This window comes from Malania oleifera, chromosome 10, assembly GCF_029873635.1.
Source record: "Malania oleifera isolate guangnan ecotype guangnan chromosome 10, ASM2987363v1, whole genome shotgun sequence".
NCBI classification, from domain to species: Eukaryota; Viridiplantae; Streptophyta; class Magnoliopsida; order Santalales; family Ximeniaceae; genus Malania; species Malania oleifera.
In genome coordinates, this window is record NC_080426.1 from 21820626 (window position 1) to 21847987 (window position 27362).

The 27362-nt window shown below is 37.8% G+C and overlaps 1 protein-coding gene across 2 annotated transcripts; it reads right to left on the reverse strand.

Moving 5' to 3' along the window:
- Nucleotides 1-35: 35 nt before the first annotated feature.
- LOC131165265 (uncharacterized) lies at nucleotides 36-27362 on the reverse strand. Of its 2 annotated transcripts, none has more exons than XM_058122900.1 (7): nucleotides 27196-27362; nucleotides 26948-27050; nucleotides 16793-16876; nucleotides 15772-15811; nucleotides 10881-10949; nucleotides 10660-10769; nucleotides 36-419 (listed from the first exon to the last, which is right to left on the reverse strand). In XM_058122900.1, the coding sequence occupies exons 1-7, from the start codon at nucleotides 27212-27214 to the stop codon at nucleotides 284-286; spliced, it is 561 nt and encodes a 186-aa protein (XP_057978883.1). In that variant the 5' UTR covers nucleotides 27215-27362; the 3' UTR covers nucleotides 36-283. The 2 variants fall into 2 exon arrangements, with proteins under 2 accessions (XP_057978883.1, XP_057978882.1); XM_058122899.1 differs by having other exon boundaries at nucleotides 15769-15811.

Below are 27362 nucleotides of genomic sequence, written 5' to 3' on the forward strand. Positions count from 1 at the left end.
TTACAAGCAAAAACTCAACAACATTTACCAATAAATATACAAAATGGTACTCATATATAATACATGAACTTTGCACACTGTAACTACAACTAAAAGTATGACCTGTAATGATCGGAATAATCTCAAGGACAGTTTTTTGCCTGGACACCATTTGGCTAATACATCCAAATGATCAATCGAAGAGACCAAATACACAAACATGTGGATGCATCCACACAATTGTGCTCACGCAAGAAAGAGAAAGCCAAATATTATTGATATCTGGTCTAATTAAAAAAGCTATTTACACAGTTGGATCCTTCCCAAACCTCATCAACGCATGAGTTACCAGCATTGAACCCCTTCGAGCAATTTCCAAAACTCGACCAGCCAGTGGCAGCTTAATGGTCTCCCTATTCTGAAGAGGCTTCTTGTTCCACCTGCACACATTTCACATTGGTCTTAACAATAAAGAATAAAATACAGGGACTGTTATCAATAAAAATTAATATATACACTGAATATTGACAATTCTGGAATTTTCTGTAATAACAAAATTCCAGCTTATTTCCACCAATTTCAAACCATAAACATATGCGCATGAAAATTACAATATACTTGAGTTGGGAAGTCCAATTTTTGTGTTTTACTTAGCTTAAGGTTTGGTGAGTGTAGAGAGCAAATTACCTGTTTCCCTATCTGTCAAAATTGATGTAGCTAATGGTCAATCACAAGCTTTTAGGGTGAGGATTGGCACCACGTATTGACATAACTTAAAGCTAGCCCTACCTATCAGGGGCTGCCTATACATGAGGCCCAGAATAACATTTTTTAGGGCGAGGATTGGCAACTTTTATGTATTAACATAACTTAACCGCTAGCCCTACCTATCAAGGGTTGCTCTATGTAAGGCCCACAATAACCAAAGGGGCCTTTAGCCCAAAATCAATAATGGTTATTGGTGATCATTACAGGCCGTGGGATCACGGGTCCACTCACAGGCAAGAGGGCAGGAAGTGAGAGGCTGAAGCAAGAGGTGAATGGAAGTAGTATGTTGCAGCACACAAGGTGAGTTGATGAAGTAGTGTGGGCTCCACTTGCTTCAGTCATTCATTTCTTATCACATGCGCCTGTGATGGTCATAAGCCCATGACTCTTAGCATTAGTCTTAACAATAATAGGCCTAGACATAATAGCCAAAAATATTTGACATTCAATTAATTCAGGTTCTGAGAAAATTGAGTGAGCTAGTCCATCAATAATGAAAAAAATTCAAACATTCTCTCACTTAAACATTGTCGGATTTCTAGGGAATAAATTAGGAAATTCTATTTTTTGCAAATAAAATCTGAAATTACGATTTCAGATTCTAGTATTTTCTGTTTCCTGCTTTCTAACCTAGAGATTTGCTAATTTTGTGGTCTTCCTAATTTGGTGGCCTTCCTCTACTCTTTATCTTGTAATCGTGTCTCTTGAAATTTAATAAGAACGGTTATTCTTCTTCTAAAAAAACCTTCATGGTATCAGAGCCTCGTGCTCTTTTTCTATTTTGTTCTTTCTTCTGATGATGTCATATAAGTCGATGATGACCGGCGCCCAAAGAAATCCTACTGGTTCTTTGATACTTCCAAAACCATTCCACCCAATCCCACTATTCCTCCCAAGCCTGTATCTGCCAATTACTATTCCCAGAATTCAGCCCTTTATCTCACGGTTACAAAACTCAATGAGCACAACTATCTCAAGTGGGCCCAGTCTATAATATTGGTGATCAATGGCAGAGGCAAAATGGAGCATTTGACTGGCGAAATATCGAAACCTGCTGCTGGTGACCCTAATATAAAAAAAATGGCAGTCCGAAAATTCTCTTATTATTGCTTGGCTCATCAATTCCATGGAACCTACCATTTGAAAACCTCACCTATTTCTTCCGACTGCTAAAGACGTCTGGGAGGCCGTTCAAGATCTTCATTCAGACCTGGAGAATTCTTCACAAATATTTGAGTTGAAAACTCAACTCTAGAGATCCAAGCAGAATGATCGCGATGTTACAACTTATTACAATAAATTGGTAATGTTATGGCAAGAAGTTGATCAGTGTAATGATGATATTTGGGAGAATTCGAACGACCACGCTCGCCACAAGAAGAGAGAGGAAAACGACAAGGTTTACATGTTTTTACCCGGCCTTAATTGGAGTTTGGACGAGGTCCAAGCTGCATTCTTGGCAAGAAGCCATTGCCCTCTATTCAAGAAGTTTTTTCTGAAGTTAGACATGAGGAGTCGAGGAGAAAAATCATGTTGTGCAACACCAAACCTAGTTTCAACTTGGTACCTAAGAGCTCTGCTCTTGCGCCAAGAGGTGTTGATTCTGACGACGACGGGTGTAAGAAACCGTGTTGCGAGCATTGCAAAAAACCGTGGCATACAAAGGAGACGGGTTGGAAGCTTCATGGTAAACCAGCAAATTGGAAGCCAAAATCCAAACGTGACAGTCACGTCTACCAAGCCACTGCTGAAGAGACTCAAGAGCCTTCTACCAACTTAGATGCAATCCCTTTCACCCAGAAGCAATTAGAGCACTTGTACAAATTGTTTCAATCTCCAAAATTGTCCTTAACTCTGTCTTGTTCTTGGGTACAGAAGGGTAACTCTCTTGGTACTGGTTTTTAGGTGTTATTCCTAATACTGTTCATTCCTGGATAATTGATTCTGGCACAACTTATCATATGACTGGTTGCTCCAAATTATTTTCATCCTATAGTCTGTGTGCAGGCAATAAAAAGGTCAAAATTGCAGATGGTTCACTCTTGGTAATTGCCAGGATAGGAACTATCAAACTCACTTCGTTGTTAACTCTCCATGATGTGCTCCACGTTCCCAATTTGTCTTGCAATTTGTTGTCCATCAGTAAAATTACCTCTGATCATCAATGTCAAGCTCATTTATACTCTTCTTATTGTGAGTTTCAAGAATTGACCACAGGGATGATGATTGCTAGTGCTAAGGAAAAATATGAACTCTATTATTTTGATGATGGACCTAACTCGAGTAGACAATGTCAACGTACTTACTTAAATTCTGTTTCTATTTTCAAAGATAATGATATCATGTTATGTCATTATAGGTTAGGTCATCCTAGTTTTGAATATTTAAAATACTTGTTTCCCAATTTATTTTGGATAAAGTCCATCTTATTTTAAATATGAAGTTTTTCAGTTTGCTAAACATCATCGTGCATCCTTTTTCACCCAACCCTACAAACCAACTACACCATTCATTGTGATTCATAGTGATATCTGGGGCCCATGTAGAACATTTATGTATTATGGAAAAAAAAAATGGTTTGTGACCTTTATTGATGATCACACGAGATTAAGTTGGGTTTATTTGATGAAGGAAAAATCTGAAGCGAAAAACAATTTTCAAAAATTTTAACACCATGATACAAACACAATTTCAAAAAAATATTCAAATATTGCGAAGTGATAATGGTTGAAAATATTTCAAAAATATTTTGGGCCAATTTTTTCTTGAAAAGGGAATTGTTCATCAAAGCTTTTGTGTCGACACTCCGCAACAAAATGGTTTTTCTGAAAGAAAAAATAAACACTTATTGGAAGTAGCTCTGGCATTGTTCTTTACCAATCAGGTACCTAAATATCTTTGGGGTGAAGCCGTTCTTACTGCTACATATCTCATAAATAGAATGACTAATAATTCATAAGTTTTATCCAACAAATCGGCTTTCTTCTTCTTTAGCACTAAAGATATTTGGTTGTACCACTTTTGTTCATATTCATAGTCTTAATCGGGGAAAACTTGAACCCCGAGCCACAAAATGTGTGTTTGTTGGTTATGCTCCCACTCAAAAGGGGTATAAATGTTTTGAACCCATTTCCAAAAAATGGTTATTACCATGGAAGTTACATTCTTTGAATTACATCCCTAGTTTACACCTCATCTTCAGAAAAGGGGGAGGGGGGGGGGGGGAACCCAAAAAAAGATTCGGCTGTGTTTCATGATTTTTTTCAAACTAAAGACTCGCAAAATGATCCTTCTCCAACTTTGATTATTCAACCTGAAAACCAAACTTTATTATACCAGGAGAAAGTGAGTCGAGTTTTTTAGATATTGAAAAGGCAGTCTTCCTATAGTGCCATCTCATGATGTTCATAATCCTATAATGACTAACAAAGAAGAAACAGAAAAAGAAAAAAACAAACACTACAGTGTTGGTACCATTTGACATTGTCTACTCGTGACAGAGGACAACTCAAAAGAAAGGGTCTTCTAATCCTTTACACTGTCCAAAATTTGTAAACTCTCCAGGTAATGTCCTCACTAGGGGTGAGCAAACGGTCGGTTCGGCCAAATTTGGGTAATTAACTGAATTAACCGAAAAATTCGGTTAAATAATGCTGTTAACCGAACCGACCGAACTACTGAATCACACCGAACCGAACCCGACCGAATTACCAATTCGGGTAATTCGGTTAACCGATTTTAACCAATTTTAACCGAATTTATTCAATTATACATTAAATTAAAATTTCATAACTATTTCATTTTAATAATTGTGTCAATGCATTTACTCTATCACATAGGCTTATTTATTTTGAGGTGCAATAATTTTTATTTATTTATTTATTCTAGGTCTTCGCAAATCAAGTGGAAATAAAAAAGAAGGCGATGTTTTTGTTATTATTGAAACGTTGAAAATAAAAAAAGATGAAAAAATTTTCGCTGAAAAAATTTATTGTCGGCGTCGTCATCCCCTTCAACGACAACATTAATTTCCACAAGGTATATCCATGTTCATAATAAAAAACAATTATATTCATAATTTATACTTAAAATTTAATAAATTAATAATTCGGTTAATCGGTTAACCGAATTATTTTTTGTTGTTAACCGAACCGAAACCGATTAACCAAATTTTTATAAAATCCCAACCAAACCGACCGAACCAAGTCTTTTACCCAAACCGAACCAACCAATTTCGGTCGGTTAATTCGATTAATTCGGTTTTCACCGAATTATGCTCACCCCTAGTCCTCACCGAGCCTTTACCTCATGTTCAGTCCATTTCATCTTCGAGTTTTGAGCCCTCTAGTTCTGAACCCAAGTCTGGTTCTAATCTTCAGTTCGATGATTTTGAACTTCCCATTGCTGTCCGAAAGAGTGTAAGGTCTTGCACCCAACATCCATTGTTCACTTATGTGTCATACGAAAATCTCTCACCTATTTTTCGTGCTTTTACCTCACAATTGTCTTGTATGGAGATTCCTAATACTGTGCAGGATGCTCTAAAAGTTCTTGAGTGGAAGGAGGCTTTCTTCGAGGAGATGAAAGCTCTTGAAAAAAATGGCACTTGGGAGTTAGTTGATCTACCAAGAGGAAAGACAACTGTAGGGTGCAAATGGGTGTTTACAGTCAAGTATAAATCTGATGGTTCTCTAGAACGGTATAAAGCTCAATTGGTTGCCAAATGATTCACTCAGACCTATGGCCTTGATTATTTGGAGACATTTGCCCCAGTCACAAAGCTAAACTCTGTAAGAGTTCTTTTGTCACTTGCAGCTAATTGTGATTGGCCTCTGCAATAGTTGGGTGTAAAAAATGCATTTCTCAATGGAGATCTGGAGGAAGAAGTGTACATGGATGCACCTCTAGGATTTGGTGAAAAGTTTGACACAAAGGTGTGTAAACTAAAGAAGTCCTTACATGGGTTAAAACAGTCACCAAAAGCCTGGTTTGAGAAATTCGCTCAATTTGTTAAAAGTCAAGGGTATACTCAAGGGCAAGGTGATCATACGATGTTTATAAGACATTCACAGGATGGGAAGATAGCGATACTGATTGTGTACGTAGATGGTATAATTCTCACTAGAGATGACATACTTAAGATGAACCGATTGAAGACTTCCCTCTCATCAACATTTGAGATCAAGGACTTAGGATCTTTGAGGTACTTCCTTGGAATGGAGGTTGCTCGGTCAAAGAAAGGGATTGTTGTCTTCCAATGGAAGTATGTCCTTCACCTCCTTAAAGAGACTAGGATAAGCGGTTGTAGGCTAGCAGACACTCCAAGATCCCAATCAGAAACTTGGAGATTGCAAGGAAGGTGATCCAATGAATACAACTCGGTATCAAAAGTTGGTGGGAAAGTTAATTCACTTATCACATACATGGCCTGACATTACTTTTGCTATGAGTTTGGTAAGCCAGTTTATGCATTCACCCTATGAGAAACATCTTGAAGAAGTTTACCGGATTCTCAGATACTTGAAAAGTACACCACGCAAGGGTTTACTCTTCCAGAAGACCAAACAGCAGAACATAGAGGCATACAATGATGCAAATTGGGCAAACTCAATTATTGACAAGAGATCCGCATCAGGATACTATATTTGTGTTTGGGGAAATATGGTCACATGGCGAAGCAAGAGACAAAATGTGGTTGCAAGGAGCAGAGCCGAGGCAGAATATAGGGCTATGGCTAATGGAGTTTGTGAGATGTTATGGCTGAAGAGAATTCTTGAAGAGCTTCGAATGCCGGTGAACATGCCAATGAAGTTGTATTGTGACAACAAAACTACCATAAGTATTGCTCAAAATCCAGTACAACATGATTGCATGAAGCATGTAGAGATTGACAGACACTTCATAAAAGAGAAGATTGATAATGGAGCTGTTTGCATGCCTTTTGTTCTTACTACTCAACAAATAGTCGATATCTTCACCAAAGGACATTTCAGACCTAGTTTTGAGCTCTTTGTAAGCAAGTTGGGCATTATAGATATCTACGCTCCAACTTAAGAGGGGGGGGGGGTGGTGTCGGATTTCTAGGGAATAAATTAGGAAATACTATTTTTTGCAAATAAAATCTGAAATTACTACTTTAGATATCTAGTATTTTTTGTTTCCTTTTTTCTAGCCTAGAGATCTGCTGATTTGATTTGCAGATTTTGTGGCCCTCCTAATTTGGTGGCCTTCCTCTACTATTTATCTTGTAATTGTGTCTCTTGAAATTTAATAAGAATAGTTATTCTTCTTCTCAAAAAACCTTCAAACATCATATGCCAATGTCTTCGAAAACAATTCTCCAAATTAAATGACAAAACATATTGCCACAACATAAAATCTTGAGTGTGAATAAGCACCTCTCAAAAATGTCTAAAATATAGCCATAGGTGCCTAGTGATACACATTATCATATTCAATTGAATATAGACATCATGTGTAAAAATATAGGCAGCATTTCTGAAGGGTATAGATATAGATATGGATGTCGTATTTGTAAAAATACATATAATCTTATTACCATTGTATACAACATGAGGGGTGATATTGAAAAAATGCATTGCAAGATGTAAATTTCTTAAAAAATATCCAAGCCGCCTATGCTGCAAAGAAGCTTATTGAGTCTAAAATGAAACATCTAAAATTACAATAGGACAAACTTTATCGATTCCAACATTCTATAACATTACTACATACACGACACATGAATACAAATTTAATTACAATACATGACAAAAAATGGTCAAACACAATATTCTCCATAATAATATAATCATAATCTCAATGTTGTGACAAAGATAACATGTCCGCCTGCTAACCATAAACATCAATAGACTAATTAAATCAACATAAGTAATATGTTTTAAAAAACTTTAGAAGTCAATTTTCTAGTTAGTGGATCTACATACACACAGTCACTATGTGCACAATGCTAGTCTAAGACTCACATATTTCTATTAAACAAATAAGTATTTTATGTTAATATGCCTTAAATGTGAAGAACTCTTGTTGTCATGATAAAAACATATGATAGTAGAGCTGTAGAGGTATTGTCATTGACCTGAAGATAGAAATAACAATATGAAGCTCCAACATGAGATTTGAAACCACAAAGCATAACATGTAGCCTCATAACATGCTACATGCTTACCTAAGTATGGTCAAGGTAGCTCTAACTGTAGGTCTCACATTGGAAGTGGATTTCTTATTATTGGGTGGCCTAAATAATCAACACTAGAATACTAACCACCTCAAGGTAATCAGGTAGACTAAGTGAGCATGAAGTCTTTAGTGCCTAGCAATATCTTAACACCTCTTTACATAACTTTCCAATGACTATGATATATCCCAAGCACACAAATTACATAAGCAATATCAAGAAGCATGCATGCTTAGGCAAATGAATACAAATAAGACCTATTTCGTGTGATTTTTATCTTCATCATTATGAAGAAATTCTACCTTGGTGTGTCTCATTTTTGACGGTGGAACACATGAAGTAGCAATTGCTTGCAAGCAGTTTGTCATTAGCATGGAGCATGAGAAACATGAATATGCTCCTACTCATATTCAATTCTTCAAGTATATGCATGAGTCAATAACTTTTTCTCCAGCCCATAGTAGGCAAAAATCCATTATTGGTTTGTCTTAATATAAACACACAATGCTCCTTGTCGTCCGCCTTGAACCCACCCAGTTGCACTGTGTAGACATCCTCTCCCCAATATAGAAAAAAGTGACTTTAAAATCCATCTGATGAAATTCTAAATCTAAATGAGATGCCAGGCCATGATTATCCGAAAGGAGTTGAGAATATTTATTCCTCGAAAAAATTCAAACAACTTCCATCAAATTCAAACAATAAGACTACGAGCATCAAAATTACAAAATAAAATCAAAATATCTATACTTCAAATTGAGTAGTTCATTGTTGCGTTTTCCTTTGCTTAGGGTGTTGGTTCTGCCCCTCACCCCAAGGGGTGGTGATGGTGGTGGTTGTTGGTTGTGTTCTAGAGAGCAAATTACCCTTTTTCTTACCTCTGAAATTTGATATAGATTTAAGGGTAGCCGCAAGCTTGTAAGAGTGAGGGCAGCACCTCTCATTGTGTTAATATAATGTACTTCTTGATTTGGAAAGCTATAATAACGCCCTATTGTCATCTTTATTTGGTTACCTTTGTGGTGAACTGGGTTTACCCCTCCACATTGAAGCCTTTTGTACTATTATGTTTAGTGGGTTTGGCAAGGGAAAGGAAAGGAAAGCTCTGTGGTGGTGCACTGTTATGGCTATTATTTAATGTGTTTGGTTGGATAGGAAAGCAAGAATCTTCAAAGATGGCTACTATTAACAATTTTCTTTGGAGTAGAGTGGTTTTTTCTTGTATTACTGTAGGCGTCAGCAAGTGGTTTCTTTTGACATGTTTCTTTGGAAGACTTTTGGAGGGATTGGTTAGCTCTACTTTGTTGAATTGGTTTTTTTTTTTTTCCCATGTTTTTGTAGCTGATTTTCTTTCTGCAAAATTTGGACTTCTTTTTTTTCTTTTTTTTTTTTTTGCTGTATATTCTTCTCTCTTCTAAGTTCTAATACAATTCTTTGTTTGTGTGTGGGTGTGTATCTAATGTACTGCTTGACCTACCCTACCCATCAAGTGTTACATACAAAAGGCCCACACCAATTTTAAGATCGTGTTTCCATAGATGGCCTGATATGAATACTGATGATCACCAATTATAATGGGCCTAAACAAATACTCCACAAAAATTGGACATTCATCTCATCTAGGTCACTGAAAAATTGACTATGCTAGTCCAACAACAATGGAACTAAAATTCCACTCTAAACAGCAATTTGAATTTGGATAGGTAACCATATAAATTTATTCCGACAAAAGCCTCCCATTTATCAGATATGATGACTATGAACTCAAGGTCAGATAATTCCCTAATAACATGTTAAAGGAAATTAAGGGAGATGTGCCTAACTAAGCCAACAATCTCACAAAATTGGTTTCAGACTTCCTGATACAATGGAAATAAACAAACCATATTGTGCATCCTTTTGTCATCTCAAATTTGTCATATTGTTCATGTCAAGGCTTGATAGACACTATTAGCCCACAACCTACAAATTAAGCTTTTAGGCTAAGTGACTGTTTGACATAATATCAGAGCCATGTTTGCCCTTGGGTTCTATTCATGTAGCCTGCGTTTATGATCAATTTGTTAAAATCATCTTATTACCCATAATGGATGTTGTTCCTCCCTTGTTTACCTCTCCATGTGCAGTTAGGCTGCACGTGTGCAGGTTAAGGCTTGATACAAAATGCTGGTCTACAATCAAACCACTTAAGCTTTTAGATGAAGCAGTTGCTAAACAATCTAAAAGTTTTTGACAAATTGACTAGCATATAAGAAACATGCAAGAGATTTAGTGAATAAAAATTCATTTTACAAGTCTAAAAGAGAGTGGCTTTTTTGTAAAAAAAATTTTAAAAAATCAAAGAAGCAATCATATGTTAAGTTTAAGTTATGATGTCCCATCAAGTTTAAGATGGATCAGATATTGAATGAAGAACATTGAAGAGTTTATTGCTAAACAATCTAAAAGTTTTTGACAAATTGACTAGCATATAAGAAACATTCAAGAGATTTAGTGAATAAAAATTCATTTTACAAGTCTAAAAGAGAGTGGCTTTTTTGTAAAAAAAAATTTTTAAAAATCAAAGAAGCAATCATATGTTAAGTTTAAGTTATGATGTCCCATCAAGTTTAAGATGGATCAGATATTGAATGAAGAACATTGAAGAGTTTATTGCATGCCAATCTTTTGACTGTAAAGAGAACAAAATTATGCTTAAAATTTTCACTGCATACCTATCTTCGTGGCGAACAACTTTCCCCTCTTCAACATAGAGTTTGATGAGCGATATCATATCTATATCCCTCCCCATGAACTTGTAGTGTTGCTTTGTGTCTATTAGTATCTGAAGCCAATTTATGCAAGTTTGAATCTCTAAAGTAAACGACCAACCCAAAGCAGAGAGCAAAATATAGAACATTCAATTCCAAGAGCAATCAAAAAGAAGATTTCAAACCTCATGTTTTTGGGGTGAAATCGCGTTTTCTTGGATGCTGTACTCCACAATTCTGGACTCACTGAAGAACTGCAAGTTTCCAGTCACTCAATATTACAGAGCTGTTGAATGTTTGGCAAGCTATTTTTTCATTTTTAAATTTTGAAATCTAGGAGTAAGCAATGGTTTTAGAATATAAAAACAAGCTGCAATCTGGAGGGAGGTGACCTGGACCAGAAACTAGAAACTGTATGCACTAATAACTACGGTCTGTACATGGTAAACCATAAAAGGTGGTCTAGAAATCAGGGACTCGATTTCTCCCACTGCATCCATGCTGGAAGCAGAAGAAAGATGCTTCCAGAAACTGGAGCGAGGTGACCTGGACAAGAAACTAGAAACTGTATGTGCTAATAACTACGGTCTGTATATGGTAAACCAAAAAAGGTGGTCCAGAAATCAGGGATTCGGTTTCTCCCACTGCATCCATGCTGGAAGCAGAAGAAAGATGCTTCATCCAAATTAATTCTTTCTTTGAAACTTGAGAATAACTTCTTTCTCAAAAAAATACGCTAGCCAGGCACCTCTCAAATATCTTATCTACATATATTAATGCATTACTAGCTAAGCATATGTGGAAGCAATATGCATTGTATGCAATACTAGTGAAAGTGTGGAACAGATGTGGTAACCATAGGGGCTTCTAAATGTTCTGTGCAGCGTGCGCATCTGTAGCCCATTAGCATTTTTTTTATCGCAATAAAAAAAAAAAAAACACTAGTCAAGGTCCACAAAAATGGCCAAATAACCAAAAAAATTACATCTATAAGAAACAGAAATGCAAGAAAGCTACAAAACTATTTCAAGCATCACCTATTATTTTATAGGACAAGTGGCTCAACTGGTCTATCCAAATGAACCAAAATTTGAATTTTAATTAAAGTTCACCTCCAAGTGAAAAATTATAGAATTCTAAACCAGTAATGAGGAACTGAAGACTAATATGCCAAGGTATCCTTCACACCACTCATTTCTGGCTCTCAGGTAATAAAATTTCTGAAAAGCATTACTAATTGATTGAGTCTTTTCAACTTACACCAACACCCCAGCAAACCAACTTCTGTTTTATAAGGCCTTCCAAATACCAATGTCTACTACCTCCACACAAATACATGTGCACAGACACACACACACGAACACCTGGGTGGAGGGTGTCCATATCTGTATATGAAGTCTGTTGAATTGATGGACTCATTCCCATTTCATATATCCATCTTGTATAAACCATAGAAAGTATCGAAGAGGAGTTGGACCATCATTTATATGAAGTATGAACCATATGGAGGGTTTGGCATTGCTCTTAACACAGCCTTTTTTTGCAGTAAATATTGCAGATATAATTGGATCAAGCAACAGGAGGAGCAGTCAGAGGAGACTGGAATGGTGAAGTAAAGACAGAAAAAGTAGTGGAATTGGGAATGGTTATGTCTCAAGAAAGAAGCTCTAGCTTTAGCAGAGGTAATTAAGATGGTCACAGGAATGAACATTGCAAATAGAAGGAGATTTGAAAATTATCGTGGAAGATGCACAGAAAATAAAAAATGAATCTTGTACCATTGAGATGATCATCAAAGACATTGGTTTGTTCTAACAGGCCATTGGATAGGTAAAAACATGTTTCATGTTTACAGTTAGTCTCTCTGGTTGGATATCAAATTATGCTTACTCATTAAGGGAAGATATAGTTTGGATAGAGGGAGTGTCAGCACAAAGTGTTTTTTTTTCTCTGAAGATGACACTGAATTCCCAGAGCTCTTATAATGAAGTTACAGTCAATTAAAATGTCCTTTTCATTGATCGGATGGTGGAGCAGAAAATAATTTCACACAGGAGTTGGAACAAGGTTGTAAGGGTTTCAAAAGAAAACTTATCATATCAGTTCCATTTAGGGAAAAAGCCCTGTGTTTCAATTTTTGATATTCTGCATGAATATAAGCCACACTTGAACAGATGCAAACCTCACAGTGCCAATGTGTGAATACTGCAGATGGAGGTTCTAATATGAAGATTATTCAAGTCGAATCTTGATTTCCTTAACAGTCTGAATTTTAATATTAGGAACCTCAGTTTAGGTTCCTTTGAGACACGTCATCATCTCTGCATCTGGTGCATGCCTATCCCTACAGTACTGTGCTATAACTTGGTAAACATTACTCCTTATGATCCACTAAGATAAATAACTGGAGAATTAGGAACCTCAGTTTAGGTTCCTATGAGACACCTCATCATCTCTGCATCTGGTGCATGCCTATCCCTACAGTACTGTGCTATAACTTGGTAAACATTACTCCTTATGATCCACTAAGATAAATAACTAGAGAATGGAAATCATGATAATAATATTTTAATTAAATGCGGCAAGGAACTTGATGATTTCGTAATACAACAGCTACCAACCACTGGCTTCCCAGCATATTAATAAAGCTGTTTTATAGGACTAGGTGACTAGCTCCTCATTGATCCATATTTCACAAACTAATGCTGGGGTTGGCCCAGTTCTTCTTTGTCCCAAAGGCAATATATGATTCATTTAACACATATTTCATACTTCTCAAATGTTGGTTTCTAAGTATTAAGAACTTACTAAGGACCTAGTCAACCACTAAAAGCCACTTCCACATCCAGTCAAGTAATTTATTCTATATTTTGGGTCAAATTTTTCTTCTCTCCTCTTCAACAAAATATCTCAAAGAATGATTGAATGAATAATTCCGGTATTCCAAATATAAAATGGGAAAAAGTGAAAAGAACTCACACTGATACATCTGAGCCACATTTATAATCTTATTACTATGCGTAGGACAAAAATATGAGAAAAAACCAATAGAAAATTTAAATACTTGAACAAAAAAAATTATATTTGAAAATGAGAAATGATGGGAAAGTGGTGACAGGTAGTTAGTAGCATTGGTAAGTTAAAGTATTCACTGATATGGCATGTACACAAATTGCCCAATTAGTCTCCAGGGAAAAAAAACATCAATTTATGAACCTTTTCTGAATGCTAGCATTCTAAACATTCATGAAAGAAGTTCCGTATAAAAAAACAAAAATAACATGTTTAGTTCAAACATTTGCATTACTGGGGTTCCTCATCCACATAGACACTTGTGTCTTCCCAACACTACAAAAAATGCAGTTTAAATTAACAAGTATTTGTTCCACATCCATATAAAATACTCTCACATCCACCTCCCCCACCCCTCCAGACCACCACCAAACCCCACCACACCCCATCAACTTAATTTCCAAACAGATTCTGTTAGAAAAAGTTCATGCCTCCTCATCTCAAAAAAATAAAACATTTTGAATTTTACTGTCCTCGTCTACTAGCCCAATTTAGAATCAAAAATCAAGCTATCCAGCAAGTTAGTTCTCCAATCACTCACAAGGAAGACCTTAACTAATGAGGTCGACTGACATTGAGGTCGCACTTTGTTTATGGAATGTCTATTCCAAGGAATAGATTAGTCATAATATATTGATTTTGATAGCTTAGCCATAACATAATGATTTGATAGCTTACAAAAGTAGATCTCATTATAAAACAAATGACGCAAATACTTTTCTTTCTATGAATCCATAATATGGAATGGACAAGGAATACCTATTCATGAATTTCACCATCAGAGTTTGCTCTCCTATTCAATGTTGGAATAACACAAACTTTGGTGTGAATTGGTTTTTTTTAAGACTACTATATTCCTATACAATTTTTTTATACATTCTCTTCTTATTCCATTCTATTTCTGGGAACAAATATTCCATGAGCTAAATGTGACGTAAAAGCAAGGTCTACTAGTTTGTTAGCACTAAATATTATTACTCAAAAAAAAGGAGAACTTCCTCTCAAATTTGAACGTGCACGCACACACACATTCTTTTTCTGAATCCCCAGGCAGACCTTTTTTCGAAATGATTCTTCCATTAGCAACTCACTATATAATTCCAAAATAGCGAGTCGGTAGATGTTTCCTTCCAAACCTTTTTTCAGCAGCAATAATTTGAATATTAGTAAAAGGCATTCTAAAAATAACCACAAAACATCATAATCAATTTTTTTTCCCAATTGAACAATATATGCAACATTATCTGACAACTTGCAGCTTCAAAATAAGCATTAATGATCCCATTCACAGAACATATTCTTCATGCCTATGCTAAATACTTCCTTCAGCTATCGATAGAGCTACAGAAAGAGGGTGTCCCATTAATGCAGGCCCCTAAAAGTTGGAGAAAAAACTCAATATTGAGAGACTGAAAAGGGAGATCCGCTGTTCTTAAAATGTATGCTTTTTCCAAGACATAAAATCCACTGCCTTCACCACGTCCAATTTAAGGATCTTTTGTAAACACTTAAACATGCAATATTAGTTGAAATATTGCAGCTTTTGGCAAGATCCTCCTTGCACTTAAGAGATAAGACACTTCAACAGACTAATTGGATCTGAAAATCAAGAAAATTTTACCTTGGGATTGGGGGTTAGGCTTTCCAAAGTTGAACAATTTATTCTTGCCATAAATGAAACTCCTAACTGCAGCCACTATTTTCATCTAAATATCAAGCAAGTAATACAAAATGACTCGGAGAAATAACCTGTTGGCACTCTCATCACAACTAAATTTCCAGAGAAGAAATAACTCTAATTATCTGGTTTCTTTCTCAGCATTCAATGTCACAATTAAATTATGCAGGTCTAATACATTGAAATACAGAGTCTAAAAATCATCATCATCTCCACTGTTTGATCATAAATAACAACAAAGCTTTAGCCCCAACAATCAGAAGTTGGCTAAGAGAAATATACTGTAAATAAGTTATGAATTTTACCAACAACAAAGTTTATACAACCTTGGAAATTGAATAGAATGCTGATTTGATCTGCTTCACTCTGCAATCAGGGGTAAATTTTTTGTAAGAAATTAAGGAAATGGTTACAGTCCCAGTGACCAATCAAGCAAACTACATTGCCAATAAATAATTTTTAATAAACCAGCTGGAGAACAGATTGTTTATTTTGAGTTTTTTAACGATGTGATGAACCACTAGTGAGTCAATGACCTGATCATAGTTACCAGAAAACAATAACACCCTAGCGAACCACAAATTGGCATGAACGATCCAAAACATGGTATATTTTCATTCCAGAATGCTAAATCTAACATCCAAAGTTTTAATTCGATATTTTTCCATAACATATTTTTTTATTAATTAAATCCAGGAATCACCACATGATTCTATTTTCAGTCATTATAAAACTCTTCTAGATTTATAAACATATCAAAATTCTCTCCAAAATACACAAGTGCCACTACACATTTTTCACCAGTCTATTTATAGAGGTATACCCCTAATGCTCCACATTTTATAGCAAGTGACATACCCTGTTCTCGTTCCCATTCCACAAACTGGAACGTTCAATGTTAAAGTAACATTGGACCTGATTGAAAACATGGTTTATTAAGCACCAAATTGTTGCCTCTCATTGCACCCATCTAATTTATCCCCAGCCCTCCATTTCATCAAGTATCAGCCAGGAAGTGAAAAATGAGATGGTCAATTCCTGCAAGTTTATTGTAGACCAAGCTTCCAACAAAAAAAAGTTATGTAGCCCTCAAAGCTTCAAAATTTTGGCACTTGGAACATTAGTGGAGATCTCCCAAAATCATATCTGTTGAATTCTTTCTCAGCTACAGGCTCAATTCCTCATTAGAAAAAAAAAAAAAAAAAAATTCCCATAGTAAATGCAGCATATACGGTTTCTCCAGAAATTCTAAAAGAGATATCTTTTCAAACACCCACAAAATCTGTCCATCTGACAGAAACATAACTTTTGGAGAAATTCATACTTCTGTTCAAATTAATTACATACCCATGAGCACACATGAGTGGGTCTTCAAAGGTAGCATCAGGAGCATAGATTTCAAAATCATGAGGTGTGGCACGAGATTCATATCTGAAACAAATCACAGATGTATATTGAACCATAAGATGCTTAGCAGAGGTAAAACACACATAACCAAAGCACCTTGCATTTGTACTTCAAACCTTATGTTATGAATGCAGCATCACAATTCAAATAAAAGTATATAGAGGTGTAAGCCCATTTTATTCTGTTTAATTGCACAAATTAATGCATAGCCTTGCTGTCAAACCAATATAGATTCGACCAACGCAACCTATGGTTTTGCTATTTTGTTGTGGCATCCCCTTCCATGAATCCTGCTTTTCCAATTCAACAACCATGTCCCAACACTGATGGGCTTTCGTCTCATCCTTGCCACACATTCAGCCTTAATCCCCTCCCTCATTCTTACACATTAAAAGCCTTCTTCGCATATGCTTAAACTATTTGAATTCATTAAAATTCACGACCAAACTAACAATTTGAGAATTCAACGCTCTTGAACTAGACATCCAGTTTTTCAAAAACAAAGAAACTACACAGAATAATTTCAACAAATTGTTGAACCTGTTAGGAAATTGAATGGGTAGGAATAATATTGCACAACTTAAATAAAGAAATGAGAGAATAGGAATTGACACCAAGATTTAAATGGAAAACCCCAAACAAATTGAGGGAAAAACCACGGGCAAGGCTAGAAGGAATCTACTATGAAAAAGGAATGATACAACTTCTCTCTAATTACAAGAAGAGAACAATGATACCTCTTTCTTGAATTAGGAGTATACAAATCTCTCTAATTACAATAGGAGAAACTAGAAAAATGGAGATGCTCGGGATGATTATTTTTTAACTGCAAACATGCCCTTTTATAGGCATTCGAGCAAATTGCTGAAATAATGGAGACATGGATCTGTGCTGAGCTTCACATGGGTGGTATGGAGCGGCTGGCAACACGTATGGGCATCATAACGAGATGAGCAGTATGTACATGGCATGGACAGCTGCAGGACTTCACATGGGCATGCAGGAAATGACATGGGCTGCTCACTGCCCTATGCGGCCTGCTCCAACACACCACATTTATTGAAAAAGGCTTTACATTTCACATTCTCCCACTTAAAGCCATTTTCAAACATCTTTTCATCCTTTCTAGTCTTGCCAATTCCATGCCACTTACGTTTCTGTTAGGTCATGAGAGGATCTACACTATATGAACTTGTCAACATTTATTGGTTTTGTCATGACATTTGCTAGATAGTCTTTGGGGTGAATCTTTTGCATGTCCACACTTCCTTACTCCACAACTTCTTGAACGAAGTGATACTGTACTCTGATGTGTTTTGTCCTCAAATGAAAATCCGGATTCCTTGTAATATGCAAGACACTTTTACTGTCACAATACAAAAGAATCCTCTCTTGCGTGCCTGAGTTCTTCCATTAACCTTTTAATCCATATTGCTTCCTTGCAAGCCTGAGTAGCTGCCATTTATTCGGCTTCAGTCGTTGACAATGCCACAATAGTTTGAAACTTTGATACCCAGCTTACTGCTTCTCCTGCAAGCGTAAACACATAACTTGTAGTGGATTTTCTTTTATCAAGATCACCTGCAAAATCTTAATCAACATATCCCCTGACAATGAATTTCGATCCTTCGTAACATAATGCAGCATCTGAGGTCCCTTTGATGTATCTTAAGACCCTCTTCACAACATTCCAAAGCTCTCTACCAAGACTCTCCATGAACCGACTGACCATACCAATTGCCTAAGCAATATCTGGTCTCGTACAAATCATAGCGTACATTAGGCTTCCCACTGCTGATGCATACGGCACTCGAGACATTTCCATCCTTTTTGCTTCATTGCTAGTACACATACTTGAGGATAACTTATAATTGATAGGAAGTGGGGTAGAAATTGGCTTACAATCTTACATGTTGAAGTGTCACAAGATTTTCTTCAAATAATTCTTTTGAGAAAGCCAAATCTTCTTGTCTTTTCCGTCTCGGTTAATTTGCACCCCTAAAATCTTGTTTGCTGGTCCCAAATCCTTCTTATCAAACTCTCTAACCAATTGTGCCTTCAACTCTTGGACTCTTTCTTTGTTGGGGCCTACAACCAACATATCATCCACATACAACAGAAAAATAATGAAATCATTATTACCAAACCTCTTGTACTACGTACAATGGTCTGAACTGAGTATGTTGTATCTGAAGCTAATTATGAAGGAATCAAATCTCTTGTACCAACATCTTGGCGCCTGCTTTAAGCTGTACAAAGATTTAGTTAACCTGCAAACCAAGTTTTCTTTTCTTTTACTTCGAAACCTTCTGGTTGGATCATGTAAATCGCTTCTTTAAGTTCTCCATGAAGAAAAGCAGCTTTTACATCTTACTGCTCTAGATATAAATCAAACATAGCACACATAACCAATACAATTCTGATAGTAGTAAGTCTAACAACTAAAGAAAATATCTCGTTAAAATCAATACCTTCTTTCTGAGCATACCCTTTCACCACTAGTCTTGCATGATATTGCTCCACCTGATCATTGTCATCTCGCTTGATCTTATAGACTCATTTATTTCCAATGGCTTTACGTTCTTGTGGTGATGGAACAAACTCCCATGTATTATTTTTGTACAAGGCTTCAATTTCTTCCTACATTGCTGTCATCCACAGAGAAACATCAGGGCTACTAATAGCCTCATTATAAGTTGATGGCTCTCCATCTTCTATTAGAAGGCAATATGCAGTATTGCTTGCCATGACATAATCTAAGTGCCATGATGGTTTCCTTGTCTTGCGTACTAAATGTCGAATTTCTGTATCATTGACCTCATTTGGATCTTGTTCCTCATGCTCTAGTGCTGCTTTAGAAGAATCTTTCGTTTCTTCTATCTAAACAGTAGTAGTCATTTCCGAAGTGCTATTGTTTTCTTCATTTTGCAGTTCATTTTTAGAAAATATCACATCCTTGCTAACTACAACCTTACGGCCAGTGGGATCCCACAGGTGATACCCCTTGGCTCCGTCAACATAACCAAAGAATATGCATTTCCTGGACTTTGAGTCCAGTTTAGTTTTTTCCTAAGTATTATACATCACATATGCAAGACATTCAAAAATGTGAAGAGAAGACTACTGGACTAGCTTACCGGTCTACATCTCCATTGGTGTCTTCAAATCAATTGCTGTTGATGGTGACCGATTTATCACATAACAAGCGGTTTTGACTGCTTCTGCCCAATATGACTTGGCTAGATCTGCAGTCTTCAACATGACTCTGGTCCTCTCCAATAGGGTTCTATCCATCCGCTCTGCTACACCATTTTGCTAAGGTATATTTACAACAGTGAACTGTCTTTGAATACCCTATTGCTTGCAAAATGAAATAAAATTGTCGTCTGCATATTTTCCTCTATTATTTGTCCTTAAACACTTGATTCTTTTTCCAGATTCAAGTTCCACCTACGCTTTGAATTCTTTAAATACTTGAAACACATCAGATTTCTTCTTAATTGGAAATACCCATAATCTCCTGAAATAGTCATCAATAAATGACAAAATAATTTGCTCCTCCTAGGGATGCAACAGGTGATTCCTAAACATCTGAGTGAATTAAGTCTAAAATGTGTTTGCTTCTAGCAGTAGATCTATCAAATTTTAATTTATGTTGGTTACTTGTAAGAGAGTGCTCATAGGAAGGTAGACTTACTGATTTGAGCCCGGGAAAAAGATTATGTTCTGAAAGAATCTTTAAACCACGTTCAAACATGTGGCCAAGTCTGCGATGCCACATTATCGTTGATTCTTCATGGGTTGATGCAATTGACGCGTCTCCCAATTGTATCGTATTTCCCAACAGCATGTATAGATTTGCTACGATCTTTTCTTCCTTCATTACTATAAGTGTGCCTTTGACAACCTTCAAGATCCCATTTTCAATAAGGATCTTGCAGCCGAGGTCATCTAACTGTCCAAGAGACAGTAAATTTTTCTTCAAGCCCTTCACATGTTGTATCCCTTGAATAGTGCGAATCATACCGTCGTACATCTTCAATTTGATAATACCAACACCAGCAATCTCTAAGGCATGATCATTACCCATGAACACAGATTCGCCTAAAACAAGTTCATATGAATGGAACCAGTCTCGGTGAGAGGTCATGTGTGAGGTTGCTCCTGAATCCATAATTCATACATCAGTGAGTTTCTTACCAGCTTTAAAGACAGTTTCTGCTTCGTTATATAGGATTTCGCCATCACTAGAAGTACTCGCAGCGCATCCTTGAGAAGTTTTCTCCTCGGGAGCTTTCCTTGCATTCTTCTTATTGTTCCAACAATCCTTCGAAATGTGCCCTCTTTTGCCACAATTGTAGCATTTAAAATTCTTCTTACTCCTTGACTTTGATCTAACATGATTGTGACTCCCACTAGAGCCACGTTCTATTGGTCTTCCTCTCGTTACAGTAGTGCCTCAACTTGTTGAGAACTAGACAACTTGTCTTCCTTGTTTTCGCGCTCGGATTCCTCTTCCAGAACAGTCACTGCAACATCATCGAAGACTAGATTATCTGACTGGGATATTATTTGTTAAGTTGATGATGAGTTGATCATACAAATCAGGTAGACTTTGGAGTAGAAGCTCTGCCCGTTCGGTTGGCTCAATCTTATGGCCTAACGTTGTTAGTTGGGAAAACAACGTATTAACGTTGTTGATGTGATCTGTAACCGATGTGGATTCAATCATTTGAAGAGTATAGAGTAGCCTCTTTAAGAAGATTTTATTGTGAAGTGACTTAACCTCATGGAGCTTTGTCAGCACATCCCAAATTTCTTTTGCTGATTTCTTCTCTGCAATGCTTGATAACACTGAATCTGCCAATGCTAGATGAAGATTGGCCACAGCATTGTCATCCATCTTGATCCATTTTTCGTTAGTTATCCCTATTGGCCCGTCTCCAATTGCCGCTAAGAAATTGTTCTTTCTCATGATTGCCTTCATCTTCAATTTCCAAAAGGAGAAATTTCCCCCCATTGAACTTCTCAATTTCGTACTTTGCTGCCATTGTAGTAGATAAGATTTGTTCCTCCACTAAGTCAGCTCCCACTTTTTCACCGTGATCAATACCGTATACGGTGTACGTGAACAGTGTCGTAAATGAATGGAACTGTATATTTGAATAAATCTCGTATACATTCATAATACTGTAAAAATATTCGGTGACACGTGTGAATAGTAACCCCAACCCAAAGGCAGTAACCCAAGGCTCTGATAGCACTATTAGGAAATTGAATGGGTAGGAACAATATTACACAACTAAAATAAGAAATGAGAGAATAGGAATTGACATCAAGATTTACGAGGAAAATCCCAAACAAATTGAGGGAAAAATCACAGACAAGGCTAGAAGGAATCCACTTTGAAAAATACAATTTCTCTCTAATTACAATAAGACAACAATGATACCTTTTTCTTGAATTAGAAGTATACAAATCTTTTTAATTATAATAGGATAAAGTAGAAAAATGGAGATGATTATTTTTGAACTGCAAACATGCCCTTTTATAGGCATTCAGGCAGATTGCTGAAATAATGGAGACGTGGAACTGCGCTGAGCTTCACATAGGTGGTATAGAGCAGCTGGCAACACGTATGGGCTTCATAGCAAGATGGGCAGCATGTACATGGCATGAGTGTCACGGTCTGACTATTTTCACACCGTTGTGAATGGCCGTGCGGCGCTAGCTAAAGCATTCTTGTTTAACTAGCCAGCCTATCGTTACCAACATTCATCCACGAAGAACTTTCATTAACATTCATTCAAATAGCAGCGGAAACAATAATCAATTCATGAAAGTCGTGGCAAGCAAGCAGTAAACATTGAAGCAAACGTAATTCATTAACAACACTTCCGTTGACATTGTGTGCTTAGCGAGGGAGGCAAGTAGGCTAAACACGTTGATAAAGTCAACAGAGGTGTTGTTAATGAATTACATTTTCTTCAATGTTTACTGCTTGCTTGCCACAACTTTCATGAATTGATTACTGTTTCCGCTGCTATTTGAATGAATGTTAATGAAAGTTCTTCGTGGATGAATGTTGGTAAACAATAGGTTGGCTAGTTAAACAAAAGTGCTTCAGCTAACGCCGCACGGCCCTTCACAATGGTGTGAAAATAGTCGGACCGTGACACTTGGTATCAGAGCCCAAGGTGGAGTTGCTACGTGAATTCAATTACCTTCATTGTTGGATTTGGAAAGCTTTGGTAAATGACCAAGGCACCAAACAATGCTGAGAGGATCAGCATGCTAGAAGCACATGTTGAGGCAACAACCAATACTGTGGTCGCGGAGGTGGCCCAGATGAGAGAACTTGTTGATGAAGTGATGAGATCACAAAAACATCAAGTAGGTTTGATAGGCGACATGTCAGAGGACTTTCGCCACACAGTTGAAACTTTGCAGTTGCGAATGGCTGATCTGGTTGCAAAGGTGAATCTGATGGTTCTTGCTATGGGGAACTCCAACACTTCGAGAGTTAGCAAGACCAAGGTACTAGAACCCAAGACGTATGGGGGTGCCCGTGATGTCAAGGAGTTAGAGAACTTCTTGTTCGATGTGGAGCAGTACTTTCGCGCTGTGAGGATGGCCACAGAATAGACAAAGATGAATACTGCAACCATGTACTTGGTTGGTGATGCCAAACTGTGGTGGCATACCAAGTACAGAGAAATTGAAAATGGAAGCTGTGTAATCGATAGTTGGGTAGACTTGAAGAGAGAGCTCAAGGCCTAATTCTTTCCTGAGAATGTTGAGTATAATGCAAGGAGAAAACTGAGAGATCTCAAGCATACGGGGTCAATCAAGGAATATGTGAAACAATTTTCTGCTTTAATGTTGGATATTCGGGATATGTTGGAGAAGGACAAGTTGTTTTATTTTCTTGAGGAGATGAAACCGTGGGCAAGGACAGAACTTCATAGGCAAAGAGTTCAAGACTTGTCAACTGCACAAGTTGCTGCAAAACGCTTGATTGACTACGCTGGTGATGATACCGCTTCGTCCAAACGGTTTGGCGGAGAGGGAAACAGTGGAAAGTCTTTCAAGAAAGACAAACCCAAGAGTGGGGGACCCGACTCTAAATCATCAATTTCGAAGGAAGCTTCGTGGTCTCAAGGTTCAACACACCCAATGGAAAGGGGAAGAGTAAAATTTCGAGTTACTTGTGTGGTGGATCTCACGGAGTGAGTGAGTGTTAACATAAGGGATTACTCAATGCCTTACAAGCTTCCACTTCGGGAAAAGGGGCGAAAAGCGAGGAGGAAGAGGATCATGCCCTGAGGGTGGGTTCAGTGCGGCTGGTGAGGGCATTGGAAAAGCAGGCAAAAGCACCAAAAGTTACGTGAGCAAAAGGGTTAATGTTTGTGGACTTAAGGATAAATGGGAAAAGTACCCGCGCTATGGTGGATACGGAGGCTACTCAAATTTTGCTTCGCAGTTAGAAGCATGAAGACTCAACTTATCCTTAGAGAAGGATACAAGACGCATGAAAATAATTAACTCTGTAGCCCAGCCTACTCTGAGAGTAGCCAAGAAAGTTACTGTGAAGCTTGGACAGTGGGAAGGTCATACAAATTTCACAACGGTGTAATTGGATGACTTTCTAGTCATTCTAGGAATGGAATTCCTAAGGGGGACGAGAACAGTGCTGATGCCTTTGGCTGGTTCCCTATGTCTGATGGGAGATCACTCGTGCATGGTACAAGTCGTTGCAACGAAAGGAGACGACGGGAAGTCCCTTTCAGCCATACAACTCAATGAGGGATTGGGTCAGGGTGAGCAGACACATCTAGCCACGGTGGTGGTAGACAAAGAAGTAGGCCAAGAGTTGGAGCCTATGACCATCCAAGCGATGTTGGATGAGGATAAGGAGGTGTTGCCAGATAAGTTGCCTCACACTTTGCCTTCACGACGGACTGTGGAGCATGAGATTGAGTTGTTATCAGGAGTGAAACCACCTATTAAAGGGCCATGTCGGATTGCGCCTCTTGAGATAGTAGAGTTGGGGAAACGGCTTGATGAATCGGAAGCGGGATGTGTTCGCCCTTCCAAAACACCGTTGGGAGCATCGGTGTTGTTTCAGAGGAAACATAAAGAGCATCTACGGAAGGTGTTCGACAGGCTAAGGGTAAACAGTCTAGATGTGAAGAAAGAGAAGTGCTCTTTCGCTCAATGGAGCAACAAATTCCTTGGTCATGTGGTTGAACAAGGTCGTATCCGGAGGGGTATGGAAAAGGTAAAGATGATTCAAGAACGAAAGATCCCCACGACAGTGAAGGAGTTGCGTTCCTTTCTTGGCTTTACTGGATATTGCAGGAAGTTCGTTGAGGAGTATTCGTGGAGAATGACTCCAATGACAGGACTACTGGGGAGGTATTATTGACTGCACACGCGGGATGATGTGGTTGATTATACCAAAACTTGTCTCACTTGCCAACAAGACAAGGGGGAGCGGAAGAAGTATGGTACTTTTATGGCCGCACCAAAGTACTGTTCGGTAGAGGAGATGACACAATTGTTCCTTGCGACTATTGTGAGATATTGGGGTTTTCCCCAAGTTATTGTTTGTGACTGAGATTTAATGTTCACTGACAACTTCTTGACAGAATTTTTCAGGATATTCAGGTCACATCTTGACATCTCTTCGAGTTATCACCGACAGACAGACGGACAATTAAAGAGATTCAGAGAGCTGCTAGATGAGTACTTGCGTCATTTTATCAACGACAACTAGAAGAATAGCGTACAACTACTTGATGTGGCTCCATTTTGTGGCAATGCCCAAAGGAGCTCAACAACCAACAAAAGCCCTTTTGAACTTGTTACAGACCAACTGCCTCTGTTACCTCACATAGTGGGAGAGTCGTACAGACAAAAGAGTCTCAGGGTGTACATCTTCACTAGAGAAGGGAGACAGAATGCAGAATTTGCCCGAGTCTATCTGGAGAAAGCTTCTAAACAGATGAAGAAGTGGGCAGATCAGGGGAGAAGACCGCAGTTTCATGTCAGCTGCCTCTAGTCGTTCAACGACAACACCAATGACCTAAGCAAAAGTCAGTTCAACAGAGCAAAGTTGAAGACGGTGCAACCTGACAAACGTGAAGTTGAAGAGATCCTTGGAGACAGAAAGTTCATATCCTCAAGGAAGAAGTGGCAGAAATTCCTAGTAAAGTGAAAATGCCTAGATGACAAAGAAATCAGTTGGATTTCTGTGGAAGATATTCAACAATTCATGGACAAACTTGAAGTGTACCTACTGCCAAAAGTCTACGAGGACGTCGACCGCATAAGTAGGGGAGAATGTCACGAGCTAAGCTTGTTCAGGGCATTATGCTTGCCTATGACCGCTTATCTCGTGTGCTTGGGATGAGTTTTCATCATGTAAATACTAGTGTAGGATTATTTTCTACTAGTAGAGTCTTTGTATGTCAAATAAGGTAGTATGACTCCTTAATCACTTTGATGTTTCCTAGTGTCAGGATGATAATTACATAAAAACTTTTTTAGGGGAGGGTGAGTGTTCATCAATCATTGTAAAACTCACAAGCTACTATTGTCAACGTTTTTAGCCTACTTGCCTCCCTTGCTAAGCACACAATGTCAACGGAATTGTTGTTAATGAATTAAGTTTGCTTCAATATTTACTGCTTGCTTGTCACGACTTTCATAAATTGATTACTGTTTTCGCTGCTATTTGAGTGAATGTTAATGAAAGTTCTTCGTAGATGAATGTTGGTAAACGATAAACCGGCTAGTTAAACAAGAGAGCTTTAACTAGCGCTGCACGGCCCTTCACAATGGTGTGAAAATAGTCGGACCATGACACATGGGCAGCTGCAGGACTTCACATGGGCATGCAGGAAATGACATGGGCTGCTCACTGCCCAATGCAGCCTGCTCCAACACACCACATTTATTGAAAAAGGCTTTACATTTCACAGAACCAAACAAATAATTTGTACAAATTAAAAATTTCAAACAAACAAACTTCAACCTTCTTGGGCCAAACGGAAGACAAAGATGAAGAGATTAAAAGTGAAAGCAACTCACAAGTTGAAAATGTGAGAGATTATATAATCAGAAGGGCCTTTAGAGCCCTCACGAGGTTCCTTGCGAAGCCCTTCGCTTTTCTGACCATCCGAGCTTTCCTTATCTTCCGGTCAAAATCCACAACGAAAGCAAAACTAAATTAGTCTCCTAGAAATTCAGCATGAACCTCAAGAAAGGGAATTGTATGTTTAAAAACAGAAGACGATATTCACAACTAAGAGAACGGGATGAAAAAGCAGGCGGTGCACCTTGAGGTTGCTTTTCCATGGCGTTCTGAGCACTGCTCACAGGCGAACAATTCCGAATCCCTCGATGTTAGTGCCGAGTGACTGAAGCTTTGGCGAACAGAGGCGGAGCGGAAGAGTTGTGGATTTGTGACGCGCAACGTGGCGACAGTATGTCCACTTGCCGTTGC

Excerpts from the sequence above, each read along its gene's own strand:
- LOC131165265 (XM_058122899.1), bottom strand. Across the intron at positions 16,877-26,947 it reads ATCTCTCACATTTTCAACTT|ATATGAATCTCGTGCCACAC; the intron begins GTGAGTTGCTTT and ends GATTTGTTTCAG. Across the intron at positions 420-10,659 it reads GTTGTTCGCCACGAAGATAG|GTGGAACAAGAAGCCTCTTC; the intron begins GTATGCAGTGAA and ends AAATGTGTGCAG.